General features: G+C 35.4%; 1 protein-coding gene across 1 annotated transcript in view; it reads left to right on the top strand.

Annotated features, from left to right (window-relative positions):
* Positions 1–14786, top strand: part of LOC128222690 (centrosomal protein POC5-like) — a 29967-nt gene extending 15181 nt beyond the window's left edge. Inside the window, exons 12-13 of the mRNA XM_052931776.1 lie at positions 9221–9394; positions 11526–14786. Of these exons, the coding sequence (XP_052787736.1) occupies positions 9221–9394; positions 11526–11651 (300 nt within the window). The 3' untranslated portion in view covers positions 11652–14786. The remainder of the gene's footprint in view (positions 1–9220; positions 9395–11525) is intronic.
* Positions 14787–15705: the final 919 nt, after the last annotated feature.

Below are 15705 nucleotides of genomic sequence, written 5' to 3'. Positions count from 1 at the left end.
CCTGAGGCATCCAAAATACACATAACTGTAAGTTACCTTAAAGGCTGTTAACTGCAGAATTGGTCAGCTAAGTAATTACATTTATTATATACCCATCATAAATCCACACGCAATACATATCGCAAAATACTGTAGTCCGTATTCCACTCCAGTGCAATACGGCCTTATTCTACTCTTGTGACGTCACATCATAACAAGTATCATTGCGTGATGTTAATAAAAATGACATCATAAAACAAAATAGTGCGTCTTAAAAATGACATTTATTTTGAAAACATGTGGCTTTTAATTATCTAACCAGTAATGTATATAATAAAAGGGTTATTAGTACTGTGTTATGATCCGGAATGTCGTATTCAACTCACGTGGATTTTTGCAGATTTCTGCAAAATCCACTCGAGTTGAATATGACCTCCCGGATCAAAACGCAGTACTTATAACCCTATTGTATTTACATTACCTGTCATATTTTTCAAAAGGAAAAGTATTCCAATTATATTGCTACGAGCTGTAACATGTAACATCACGTTGGCCATCTAAATTTACAGGCCAATCAAAACACTCAGTTTCTAAACTTAAATTTAAGTTCAATCAAACTAGCTTATTGAATATGGCCCCTGCCACAAAAATACTTAAAACAATTCTCAATCTAAGACTCAACTTGTTTTACCACAAACAACATTAAGTTAATAAGTATTATTATTACATGCTTTTGTACCTTTTAAAAGTGCAGCCAAGAACATGCTGATTCAAAACTGTGGTTAAGATACTAACGAAGAAATACTCTACAGCATAAAATGTAATCGAGTACAGCTCAAAGATTTTAACAATATACTGCAGTGTTTTTTTTGCCCCCCTTTTTTGTCTGGTCGATTTCTTCATGATGCATGGACCGATTTAAAAAAAAATAACCACTTGAAAACAATGTGTGGCTTTCAAGACCTATGATAATTGCTCAACAGCAGGACCACAATGAACTTTTGCCCTTTTTCTTTATGTAACGGTGCCATAAGATGGTGCCATTTGTGTTGACTCATAATTTCTAAGATGATAACTGGAATTTAGTTTCTTACTGGGTTAACGTTCACCTCATTCGGACAACACACATATCTCATTTTTGAGCTTCTCCGACTGAAGGCCATCATGTCACCGTTCAATGTAACAGGATTTTGTATCTGCCCCAAACAAGTCTTTAACCATTTGAAGGATTCTCTTCAAACTTTGGTCAAATGCCTAACTTAAGACAAAATGCGGAAACAGTGTTCCCGGCAATTGCACCAAAAAAAATGGCAAAAAGATACCCTATGGACAACTATACTAAAGGTTTATACACTTTGCTGCTGTGTGCTAGCAAACAACTGACTTTGAGACGACTCTTGACTTTGATCACATCCTCGCTTCCATAATTTAACTTTGGATTACCTTGGAGCCTTGACGTTGTACCGACTAATAATATCTGGCATGTGTTCCCGGTCCAAATAGAAAAATCTGACCCGAGAGCACCAGTACATTGCCAAGAACAGAGGCTTGCAGAGTTACTGACTAACACAGCATGCATGAGACTCGATTTTTAGTTCACCTGTCACTTTGTGACAAGGTGAGCTTTTGTGATTGCCTTTTGTCCGTCGTGCGTTGTCCGTCAACAATTTACTTAAAAGACATCTCCTCCTTAACCGCTGGGCCAATATTAATAAAACTTCATAGGGATGTTCCTTGGGTGGTCTTCTATCAAAGTTGTTCAAAGAATTCAATTCCATGCAAAACTCTGGTTGCCATGGCAACCAAAAGGAAAAACTTTAAAAATCTTCTTCTCCCAAACCACAAGGCTTAGGCCGTTGATATATGGTAGGTAGGATCACCAAATGGTCCTCTACCAAGACTGTTCAAATTATGGCCCTTGGGTCAAAATTGGCCCCGCCTTGGGCGGTCATGGGTTTTCTCTATATGTTTATAGTGAAAACTTCAAAAATCTTCTACTCTGAACTTACTTGGCCTAGAGCTTAGATATTTGGCATGATTCATCGTCTAGTGGACCTCTACAAAGATTGTTCAAATTATGGCCCTGGGGTCAAAATTGGCCCCGCCCCTGGGGGGTCATGGGTTTTATCTATATGTTTATAGTAAAAAAATCAAAAATCTCCTCTGAACTTATGTTGCTTAGAGCTTAGATATGTGGCATAATTCATCGTCTAGTGGACCTCTACAAAGATTGTTCAAATTATGGCCTTGGGTTGAAAATTGGCCCCGCCCCGGGGGGTGAGGGTATTCTCTATATGTTTATAGTTAAAACTTCAAAAATCTTCTCCTCTGAACTTACTTGGACTAGAGCTTAGATATTTGGCATGATTCATCGTCTAGTGGACCTCTACAAAGATTGTTCAAATTATGGCCTTGGGGTCAAAATTGGCCCCGCCCCCTTGGGGGGTCATGGGTTTTCTCTATATGTTTATAGTGAAAACTTCAAAAATCATCTCCTCTGAACTTACGTGGCTTAGAGCTTAGATATTTGGCATGATTCATCGTCTAGTGGACCTCTACAAAGTTTGTTCAAATTATGGCCCTGGGGTCAAAATTGGCCACACCCTGGGGCCTTAGATATTTGGCATGATTCATTGTCTAGTGGACCTCTACAAAGTTTGTTCAAATTATGGCCCTGGGGTCAAAATTGGCCACACCCCGGGGCTGATGGGTTTTCTCTATATGTGTTATAGTGAAAACTTTAAATAAATCTTCTCCAAACTCACAAAGACAAGTAACGTCATAACTTAAACTGGATAACATATTTAGTACACATACTAATTTTCAATATGGGCCACATACAACAATTAATAACAAATATACATATATAGATACACACGTAAAATCAAGTAGTGACAAGAGCTTAGATATTTGGCATGATATATCATCTAGTTGACTTGTACCAATATTGTTCAATCTTTGGCCCTGGGGTCAAAAAATGGCCCCACCCGGGCGGTCATGGGTTTCCTTATATATGTATATGATGAAAACTTATAAAATCTTCTTCTCCGAAACTAAAAGGCGAAGGCCTTACATATTTGGTATGAAGCATTGTTTATCGGACCAATATTAAGATTGTTCAAACTTTAGCCCTGGGGTCAAAATTGGCCACGCCCCATGTTCATAGGCTTAGGTTTTCAATATTTTTATATAGTCTTATATAATAAAACTTTAAAAATCCTCTTCTCCAAAATATAAGACCTAGAGCTTTCATATTTGGTATATAGTGTTACCTAGTGGACCTACACCAAAGGTATTCAAATTATTGTCCCGGGGTCAAATTGGCCTTGCTCAGGGGTCATTTGTTTTTACATTGTCTTGTCACTTAAACGTCTTTTCCTCTGAAAGTAAAGGTCAGAATGACTCCATACTTGATATGTAGCATCCTTACATGGTCCTCTCTCAACTTTGTTCAAATGGTTTTGTTTGGCCCCTTTTAGGGGTCACCAGAGCAAAAAATAGAAAAACCTTTAAACAACTTGATCTTATTAACTGCTTGATAGATCTTCAAGTCTGAAGCATCCTAGCATGGGCCTCTGTCAGGTCTTTTCAAATAATTTTGTTTGGCCCCTTTTAAGGGCCACCAGAGCTAAAATTAGTAAAAAATACTTAACATTTTCTTCGCATGAACCCCTTGATAGATCTTCAGCAAATTTGGTTTGAAGTGTCCTTGCATGGACCTCTCTTAAATTTGTTCACATAATTTTGTTTGGCCCGGTTGCCATGGCAACCTAAAGGAAAATGTCAACAATTGGTTATAATCATCTTCTTCTCCTAAACCGCTTTGACAATTTTGATGAAACTTCATTGGAATGATCCTTAGTTGGTGCTTTTTCAAAATTGTTCAAAGAAATTAATTCCATGTAGAACTCTGGTTGACATGGCAACCTAAAGGAAAAGTGTCAACAATTGGTTACAATCATCTTCTTCTCCTAAACCGCTTGGACAATTTTGATGAAACTTCATAGGAATGATCCTCGGTTGGTGCTTTTTCAAAATTGTTCAAAAAATTTAATTCCATGCAGAACTCTGGTTGCCATGGCAACCTGAAGGAAAATATAGGCTGTCATGTCCGCGCTGTGACTTTCTCTTATATGGACAGATTTTAAAATGACTTGCCATATGTTTTCGACATACCAAGACAACGTGTCGTGTGCAAGACCCATGTCCCTACCTCTAAGGTGAAAGATACACTAAGTGTTTATTCACAATGGAATGCTGAATATGAGGACATAAAGAGTGTTGGCTGTCATTTAGTATGATTGTGTTTTTTTTCTATGCTCAGAGGCAATTTAATATAACTTGCAATATGTATTTGACACATAAAGGCAAGATCAACTTTTTATGTACTTGTTCATAGATCAATGTCACATTGGGGGGCATTTGTCACATACTTTGACAGCTCTTGTTCAATATTCTTTGAGAAACAAGCTATATTAATAACAAAGGTTAAACTCTTTTACTCAGGTGAGCGATTTAGGGCCATCATGGCCCTCTTGTTTTTGTATATTTTAGATGTATTTTATATTGATTAACGAAAAAAAAACTCATGCCGTCATCAAAATTATGATCTTAACTGAAGACACAAGAAAGTCGGGCTAGTACATCACAAATTTTCACTACCCCTGGTCAGTGAAAATCCACTAGCCTTAATATTTCTCTGATGTAAATGTCTTAAAATCACTGATAATCTTGCTTTGGTAGCTAACTTTTTCCATAAATATTTAAAAGTAAATCTCAATATTTGTCTTCCTAAACAGGGTTCAAGCTAGCATCAAAGTTATGGGAGAAGTGAATTATCTATCTATATCTGTATAATGTCAACTCCTCTTTCGAGTGTTACTGACATGAAAGATGTGTGCAGTAAAATAGCATGCCCAGTTTATTACATCTCCCATTTTGATAGTTTACATTTTTAAAAGATATGTTACTGCAAACACTTGTTATAATACTGAGTTCATCAATAAAAGCAATTTAACTAATTCTTGTTGTTCATTCACCAGACTCAATGTTACCATCACTGTTCAACATATCATCCTCTTACTTGATATACTCCATAAGTCCTAGCTTATTCTAGACTTTTAAAAAACCTTTACTACTTTGAACCATCCAGATTTCTTATCAAACCAATGTGCAATATATGACAGATGAGCGATTCAGGGCCATTTGGCCCTCTTGTTTTAATTCTGAGAGATGCACCTCTATATTTAGAGGTGTTGGTCCTAATATTTAGGTATATCCAAAACATGTTCAATTTACATCTAATAGATATAGACGTACCTCTAAATATAGACATACAACTCTATTTTGTATTTTAGAAATTGAAGTGCACCTTTGTTTTCAGAACTGCACTTTTATGTATACAGGTGCACCTCTAAATTAGCTATAGGTGAACCTTTTAATTAAGGAACTTCTTGCTGCATTTACGAACTGATATTCACTCAAATATACAGTGACTGGTTGCTCAAATTAATGAACGAGCAGTAAACAATATGTGAAAAATTTGTTGGTACTAAGAGGTGGTGAAAAAGGGGGTTAGAATAAGTTACAACACCTTTGTGTGACATATTCGTATGTTTGAAAAATACAGTTCAACAATGGGCTACCAGCCGGATAAGAGGGGCTTTTTCAAGGCCAGGGCCCTCATTATGGACTTATGTTTTGTGCTATTATTGTGCTTATTGCGTATTGTGCTTCTGTTTTTAACCAGGATACAGATCAGACTGTTATTCATATCAACCTTTAGCTTTTTTCCCAGTCAAGCTTAAATAAATCAACTAAACTTATGACAAAAAATAAGCAATTAAATTTATAAAAATATTAGCATAATGATGCTTTATTGTCTTCTTTAGTGCACTGTTACCTGCAGTTTGGTCAGTCAAGCTGTTTTTGTTGAGTTTTTGGCTCCCCAAGTTGATCTCTTTGCCTAAGAATTTAGAATAAATTAATTATATGATCTATAACAGTTTAACTCATGTATTTTAGTGAATAGGGTCTTTTAAATATTTTATACATTCTGTACAATCAAGAAATCCAATCGCCCCATAAAAATACAAGTGACCAAGATGCAGATAACTGTGGTTTAATGCATTATAGAAAAAAGTGTGCGGCACATTGCTGACTAAGTTCTTTGTGGTGTACTGGGTGAGTACCTAAATCGGAACACTTTTGGCACTATTTTTGAAATATTTTTAGTTAGACTTGCACTACAACTACAAAATTTCCCATCAGCATACTCAGATTCAAGACCAATTGGTTGATAGAAATGGCATTTTTCAAGATACAACTTATCTGCATGAAAATTACTTTATTAACCGCACAATTAAGAACTGCAATTTTCGTCCTTAGAGTACCTAAATATGGAACAGTTTTAATTTGTTATTTATTTTCATTTATTTTTTTAAAATTATTGCTCCATATTTTGTTTAAGTAAATTAATAATTTATGTTATTTCCAGCTTGTCTTTTTTTGTCATTTTTGTCAGTAAAATTTGATGATTTCAGTAAAATACAGGCTGTACCAGTATGCTGTGATTGTGGCAAGCATGAAGTCTTTCCCCCGCGTGCCATGTATTGACATTTGAACATGAAAAACTTTAAATGATCGCAGTATTTGAAATACTGACCGGATGAATGACTTTTGTGTTCTTTGGAACTTGTATCTGAAGCAATCGTCTTTATTGATTGAAATCGTAAATAACCTGATCTCGATAGGAAAAACACTTTTATAATGGGTGTTCCATATTTAGGTACTGTTCCGATTTAGGTACTCGCCCAGTATTGATAAAAAAAAATAAACAGAATTTCCTAAAAAAATAAAGGCCATTCAAAAGCAAGCTGTTGGGTAAAGTTCTGAAAATAAACATAATTCCAAGTTTTTTTACAAACTGTCCGAACCATAGGACTGGTGTTTCTCTCCATTCTTTCTATATATAGGGTTATAATAATGAAAGAACCCCCTGTGGTCGGAACAGCTGTTAACTTGTAAGTTTCAGTCTGTTTATGATTTTTTTCTGTAGGAAACAAACATATTGCACATTCCAGGGAATGTTGTACTTCTTGGATTGGTCAGAAAGCCAGTACTGTAATACCAACATGTTGAGTACTGGTACTGTAGGCCCATATTTTTTAAACTTCTTAAGCAGCACATTGTGTCTGGTTATGGTTTAAGGGCAAGTTGGGTTTTTCTCTGATAACTTCTATACCCTTATTCAATTCACTTTAAACTTCACACAGTTGTTCACGACTATCACACAATTATGCTTCTAAACTCCATATAAATAGAAATTATGGTTGGCCTTTCATTTCCATTTTTTTATACTTTTTTATTGTTTTTGACAGGTACATAATTTACATCATTATTGCACATTTCTTAGACAAAGTGGCGTATAGTCGCGCCCACTGTCCTATAATCGCTCTTGTAATAACTTTGGGTATGATACAGTTAAAGTGTAACCATTTATTTTTAGTTTTTGTAAAGAAAGAACACAGGCTGCCAACATATCAATAGTATATTAGTGATGCATTTATAGATAGAGAATTTACAAATAATGATTGTTATACGAACTATTGGCCCAATGGCTATGTTGGTATGACGGAAATAGTATTACAATACCTTATCATAGGACAGAATATCGATATTATAGGTATCTATCATATGTTTCCGGTACGGATAGAAAAATCTGACCCGAGGGCTTGCAGAGTTACTGGCCACGCAGCGTGCCCAAGGGTCGGATTTTTCGATCCGGACTGGAGAAACATAATTGATATTTTTGCGTGCAAATCTAAAATTATCAAGTTGTGGAAAAATTGACGTAAAAAACGCACTTATGTATATTACATCAAAAAGCGTGTGCAACGCTGTTTACTGACGTCATAAAGCGCAGAAATTTTAAATCACTTTAAATGTCAAAAATTCCTCTAAAAATCATGTTTTTACGATTATCTATTTTAAGTTTAATTAAAAGTCTTGCGTACTTAAATTATGTTTGATTGCACTTTATTGAAATGACATAATGTACTTTTCATTAACCAATTACATTAAAAGAAATAAGAAGTGGCGCGTTGTTGTGCGTGACTCATCTTACATGGGGGGTGTAAGACAGGTTTTTCCAGCACTGGTCACATGACCGGAAACACACGCCCGGTATACAAGAAATTGATATATCTTGTGGTCCTATCACAGAACCTCTTTATTTTGATACAAACGTTTACAGCTACCTTAGACATAATAAATAATTGAATGCTGATTCATGGCACAAAATGATACTCTAGATCACTGGGTTCATTATTAATTTTAGTCTAAAAGCGGTTTTAAAATCATCGATGTTGCTGTTTTGGCAAGTTTGATCTTGTCTTATCCAGATGCCTCCAGTAACTCTGAATTGTACAGAATAAAGTTGCATAAGTGATTCACATTGGTTATGCAAGACATGACTATGCTATATTTTAGCAATATTACACAACACTGAAGGTTGTATGACATTATAAGGTATGGCCAGTCTGTTCCCAAAGTTGTATATGGATGGAGACATTAGGCAAGGTTCATTCACCTTTGGGGGCTGACTGGCCATTCCTAATACATTGTTTAATGTTATATGTGTCAAAGTTGTGTGTCATATGTTTTATATTAAACTTAAAATTGTATATAACCATTCAATATTTTAACCGTTGTGAAAACCACAAACAGTTTTATGATGTCAGCAGTCCATGAAATATCTTTCGCTGGTCTGGACCTGCCCAAAAATATTTTTTTGGACCACTGACGTCAAAGAACTGGATTTTTATTAAAATACAGTGATAAAGGGACCAATTCACTTGCTATATACAAAGAAGTGACACATTTATGTAAGGTCAACTATTATGCACCAGTCAATTGTAACCACGGCCCCTCCAGGTCCGGGGAATAGCGGGGACTTTGACTTTCGGTCCAGCCAAGCCCGGGTAAAGCGGGGACGAGCTGATGGTAAAATCCCCGCCAAATGCCCCCGCACCCAGGGGACCCTAAGTAAGGCACACTCCTCGCTATATTTGGCGCGAATACAAAATCACCGCATTCACCCGGCACTGCGGGGCCACAGGGAAGGTAAAAACACGGCCCATTTCCCCGGCTGTCCCCGGTATACCCCTGGACCTTGGGGGGCCGTGGTTACAATTGACTGGTGCATTATGTTTTCTATCCACTCTACTTTTATATTTTATAGAGCAGTAAATCAAAACCGGCAACAGGTCCAGCCAAGTCTTCATTGGGGACTTCCAAGGTAACCTCCTCAAGAGTTGACAGTGGGAGGTCCCGGTTGGGAGGGGGCTCATCTGGCACACCCCTCGCCCCACCCATGAGCTCTGTAGTTGTAGAGAGACATCAACCAGTCAACAAGGTGGGTAGATTTCACAATATTCCCTACCATTAAAGGGAGAAAGAATTATATACACAATATCCATTAAATTTCAAGGGGGATTGAATTATATACACAATGTTCCCAAGAATTGAATGGGTAAGGAATTATATACACAATATTTCCTAAAATCAAGAGGTGAAAGGAATAATATTTCACAATATTCCCTACAATTAAAGGGGGAAATAATTATTTTCACAGTATTTCCTTCCATTAAAGGGGGAAGGAATTATGTTTTTCAATATTCCCTACAATGGGGGAAGGAATTATGTTTTTCAATATTCCCTACAAAGGGGGAAGGAATTATGTTTTTCAATATTCCCTACAATGGGGGAAGGAATTATGTTTTTCAATATTCCCTACAAAGGGGGAAGGAATTATGTTTTTCAATATTCCCTACAATGGGGGAAGGAATTATGTTTTTCAATATTCCCTACAATGGGGGAAGGAATTATGTTTTTCAATATTCCCTACAAAGGGGGAAGGAATTATGTTTTTCAATATTCCCTACAATGGGGGAAGGAATTACATCAGTATTCAAAAGCCTTTTATAATGTTCATGACAGCTGTGGTTTTGAGTTTTAAAGTCTTTCTGCACCTATTTGTCGCATTTTGGCTTGACCTGGTAGTGCGTCCCCGGTTAGACTAAAATTATAGACGTGTTATACGGGATCTTTATAATCCCTAACTTGTACGTGAAGGATTTGCCATATCAAAAATTGTAAAAAAATCTGTCAACGTACAATTGTTTGGACTACATCCCTGGTATAAATCCAGAGTGATTCAAAAATTTGGCTTGGAAGAAGTGGTTGAGAAACAATGATGAATGACATCTAAAACATTAAACAACCAAGAAGAGGGAAGAAATATGTGTCATGGTTAAATAGGGGCCGACCAGGCTCTGTGTTCAGGGTTGGCACAGACTTGAAAAGTACTTGAATTTGGGACTCCTGGATGAAAAGTCCTTAAATTTGCAAAAAAACTCCTTAAATTTTTATTTTGCCTTGAAAGCTGCTTGAAAAGTGTTCATAGATTTAGAAATGGTCCTTTAATTTTCTTGTTCTGCTCCAAATTAAGTTTCTGAAGTGAAAGGTCCATCTTCACAATGAAATCTGATCTTGGTGGAAGCCTCGCATGTAGCTCTTTGCTATTCTCTGTTGGCTAGTTAACCTCGAAAAATAAACACAAAACAATGTGTAAACATTGCATACATTTTTTTATTGACATCAGTTCAATGTGCGAGTCCGCCCTGAAATCTGGAGTGTATCTGATGCAAAGTCATAAAAACACATGATAAATCTGCCTTCCTTAGTACTTTAGTTATACCGTAAAAAGGTCCTTGAAATTTCCTTGAAAACTCCTTGATGTGTTTGCCAGTCTGTCTGTATGAACCCTGGTGTATGTCTCCTTGGTGTGGTTCCAATATATAACCATGGAGGTTCAAAGCCTTGACGTAGTATCATCCTATCTGGTGATAGTCAGAGCTGCTGGTTAATGTCAGCTGCTGTTCCATGTCAATTTTTTATACATTTTAATGATTTTCAATCACAGTAGGGATCAGCTGTCACATTTGCCCTGCCCATGAACTCCATAGTGGTTAGAGAGACACCAACCTGTCACCAAAGTGATTTGTAGAACTTTGTAAGGAAATTTTACAAAGTTTTTGCGTTTATTTTTTAAATATCATGGATTAGGGAAAAAAATTGTCAGAAGGGCAAGCAACTTCATTAATATGTACTTTTAGGTTAAGGTTTCACTCGTCACGTCATGCATCACTTCACCATATTTAGTTGAAAGTTAAATCTAAAGGACATGACATAAAGTTATCAAGTTTCATAACTCTCTTGAGTTTGACTACAGTTATGGCCCCTATTTCATATAATTAGTCTGGTGTATATAAGTTATGAATCTGAAATATATTGCTTACATTCCATAGAGGATAATTAATGGTTTGGGTGTAAGATCACAATATATTTCACCAGTTGAGCAACAACAGTTATATTGCAAGAGGGGCGTAGAATAATCATTTGCGATATCTGTCAGGTATAATTCAGCTAAAACGCTTCAGACGCTCTTGTTAAAATCCATAAATAAAAGTTTTGTTTACTTTCAGCAAACCATGCCACATGCAGTAGCAGGAAAGTTTCCACGCCATGGTTCAGCCCCTATAGGAGAGAAGGGGCGAAAGCTTGCTGGCCAGGGACAGATAAATGTGCACACTGTCAAACATGTAGAGTGACCTCCCTTTGAGGAATGAAAGTAGCCTTTTAGAGTGACCTCCCTTGATGAAATGGACATACTCTGCAGCCATTCAATATGAATAATATATGATTAATAGAAATACATATGTATGAAATATCATTGGTGACATTATGATTCATGATTCACTCTACACAATTTCATGCTTCGTGCGATTTCGTTCAAAAAGTGATTTTGTGAAGTATGTGATAATGAAATGTGGAATCATGGATTTTGGGTAGAAATCGTAAGATGTGATTACATTTTTTTTTTTAAATTGTAGAATTTGTAAGAAAAACATGATATTTTTATGTGATAACGTGACATATGAAATACTTAAAGTTTTTGCTTATATCATGAAATGTGAAATATTAAGTCAACATTGATCTTTCATACATATGTATATATGCCTGAATGTGATATGTAAATGTTCCCTCTTTTTTCATGTTTTAGTCAACTGCTAGAAGTTTAAAAAATGATTTTTCTTGGTGTTTTGGAAAAGAGTATCTGCACCTAAATTTGGGGAAATTCGTTTATGTCAATTTCAGGAGTTACCTATGGAATATGGAATTCTGCATGATTTAAAGGGATCTTCACTAATATCTAACCTGTAGGGAGTGGGAAAAAGGGGAGGGGCCATTAAATCAAGTGATTTCATAACTTGGAGAGGTTATTATCAGTACAAAACTACTTCTAGAAATCTCTCCAAGAAACTATATCGCTCCTAACATTCTTGATAAAAAGGTCTGTTACCCTGCATTTCAACCATTGGGGACAATGACCTTTTGACCAGTCTTTGAGGTTCTCTGAGTATTTGACCAAACTGTTCACAAATCAATGCCATAAAAACAAGAACTGTTGTTTTTTTAGACTTTTCAATATAACTTCAGGAGGAAGATAACTGTATACTTATGTAAATATAAAAAATATACTATAATGCTTTTAACAGTATTAAATATTGACAAAAATAAATAGAAGGCCTTCATTCCACTTACAAAATAATGTTGAGTGTTTAGTTATTTTATTTTGTCATCAAATTGTTTCATGATATACAGATTTAACTGTACCATCAAACTCCATTGGCTTGAACTTGATTTCCTTGTTGGGTAAAACTGAATGTAAAGGAACAATTTTTTAAACTGAAGGTAAGCATTCCAGATCAGCTCGAATTTCCTTAGACTTACGGTATTTTTGCTGGTCTGTGACGGTTCCAGCCAACAGGGTTTGACTGTATGTGTACTGTTGTTGTTGTTTTTTTAATCATAGCCTTGGTTGTTATAATATATTTCCAACAGTAATGATTTGACAGTGATTAAAGAATTATAGATGTGATAAAATTCCAGATGCTAGACTGAGGAAAGCTTATTTTCAATTTTGTTTTTTGAATTTTGATTAGCATTTGTTTAAGCCATATATAGCAGTATTATTCAGAGATGGTTGAAACACCTGTTTTATTCCTAAGGAAGATAGAGCTATGCTAAATGTGTACTATCCCATTCAAATATAGGAACTAGTGTTGTTGTGTCTAATTATAAAACATTTTAAAAGACTGGTTCTTCAATAATCTCAAGCTTCTGTCAGGCGCGTAGCTGCCTATACATGAGTTCGCGACTGAATCCACATGATTCTAATAAAAAAATCAGTCTAAGTTGCAGTATGCGTTCTTGACTACATGATCCTAAAACTATCCATTTTCCAGTACTAAATAAAACACCTCAAAACGCCCAGAATGCACCATGGTTTTCAAAAAATTTCGAGGGGGCATGCCCCCGGTCCCCCCTAGCACAATTATAAATCCACATGAATAAAGGGCTGCCCTGTCTGTAATAAGTCTCCCTGTGGATTATTGGACAAGGGGTGAAATTAACAGTCAGGGAATCCTTTTTATTCTGTATATAAATATATCTAAAACATTTTCAAATTGTTAATACTATCATTTATTGTTTTCGCTGGCAAGATAAGTACATATGTTTTTAGTGTAGATTGTTCAAAATTGTATGGAAGCAGACATTCAGAAGTATTAGTATAGGTTAAATTTCATATGTTACAAAGTTAAAAAAAAATCTTCGGAAAATTGCTAGCGACTGCTGGAATAAGTTTGTAATACATGAACTATACCTGACTAAGTCACATACGCCAATAACATAATAGAGTGCGAAAAGTTCTTGGCTTTGAAAGACTTGCTTGAAACGATGAAGTTTAACTTGTATTAGTCCTTCCCTTTTTTGTCACACAAATCTCAATTTGTCGTAGTAGTTTTTGTGTTTATGAAAGAGAGCGATATTTAGAATAGTTCTTTTGCTTTACATGTTTTTTGGCTTAGCTGTACACAATGGATTTTGATTGAGATTTAAAACCAGTGAAATGTGGATATATTAAGCATGGTGTTTAAAAACATAGCAAATGAAATGTTCGTTAATATTTAAAACACAGAGGCATCAAAGGGGTAATTTCTAAAAAATATAAGTCACTATTTTTCTAGTCTTTATTTACAATGAATGCCAATAAAGGTTTTTAAATAAATGATATTTGTGAATTTTTGATCAAAAGCTGATTTTTTTTTCTCAATTTCACAATTTTATTAAATTATTATTTAAATTTACTTAATTTTGTTTCGTCCCCCTTTTGGAAAAGGGCAAATCTTTTGAAAGCCATCGGGGCACCTTTAAAGTTTGCCGCGGATTGTCGAGCTGTTACAATTGTTAAGACACAGATAATTGTGGGAGGTGTTGTTTATATAATTTAAAACATATTCAATGTATTTTATCTACACAACAATATGCAAAAATATATCTTTCATACATGTATATTTACATCTGCTCCATCAGTCTGGTAGTAAATGACTGCTTGGGACAATCTTAAACCTGTTGTATATCACATAATATGTAGTCTATGCATTTGCCATGTATATAAATGAAGTTGATTCAATATGAATGAATTTGTATGCTATTTATAATGTATATTATTATAATTCCAAGGTCTGTAATTGACACATTTCAGATTTATGATAAAAATAGTATTTATTTATTTTTCTCTGTTAATGTAGCATAGTTAACATTGATGTGAAAAGCTTGTACAAATGCATTTACTCGACCTTTTTTTACATGATCAATACAGTATGATGATGCAAATAAAACGTGAAAATAGTTTCCATAAGTTGTCTTAGATACTTTATTATTTTGCTTAGTGCGTTTTAACTATTTGCATAATGTTCAAGGTGCAACTTGTAATGTATAAAGAAGAGCATAAACTATAGTTAAATCCTTGGGTGCATGGAATTACCAAAATCAGAATTAATCAATATATATATTAGGAGGGGGTGTCTAGTGTCTGTGATTATTCAGTTCCCTATTCATGCAATCAATCAATACATAACATTAACAAAAATATTAACTTCATTATCTGAAAAACAAACCTTAGCTGAGTGTTCTTTAATTGTTAAAGTTAACACTGTTGTTTATTTCATTGTTAACCCTCAAATCTTGACTGAGCTTGAAGCTTCATGGAAAACTAGTGACATGCAGCAATCAAAACACCTTGGCAATTTGCGCCATTCGAAGAGCATGTAAAATGGTCGAGATGCTCCAATTGGACCTGCAGAAGATTGAATCAAATATTTGAGCATATCATAAAAATTTCAATTGTAAAAGTTAAAGATCGGTCTATGAATGATATATTATTGTCGAGCTCGATTGCGGTCAGCGAGATCTACATGTAGTTGTCTCAATGGCGGTTCCATGTATGTGCGTGCATCCGTTCGTCCGGACTGAATTTTGTCCGGGAAGTATCTTGACCATGCATTATAGGATTTTTTTTAAAAATGCCATGAAGGTTAACCATGATAAGGTGGTGTGTCGCACACAAGACCCTGGTCTGCATCTCTAAGGTCCAGGTTATAGGTCAAAGGTTAAAATGATCATACTCCAGGCTGTATTTTGCCCATGCACTGTACGATTTTCAAAAAGAAATGCAATGTGGTTTAAAATGATGATACATGCCGCGCATAAGGCCTGTACCACAAATGTCAAGGTCAAGCTTGGAGGTTAAATTTCGAA

Source organism: Mya arenaria, chromosome 17, assembly GCF_026914265.1.
Source record: "Mya arenaria isolate MELC-2E11 chromosome 17, ASM2691426v1".
Classification (NCBI taxonomy): domain Eukaryota; kingdom Metazoa; phylum Mollusca; class Bivalvia; order Myida; family Myidae; genus Mya; species Mya arenaria.
Note: the sequence above shows the minus strand (reverse complement) of the source record. Positions and strands in the feature narration are given on the sequence as shown.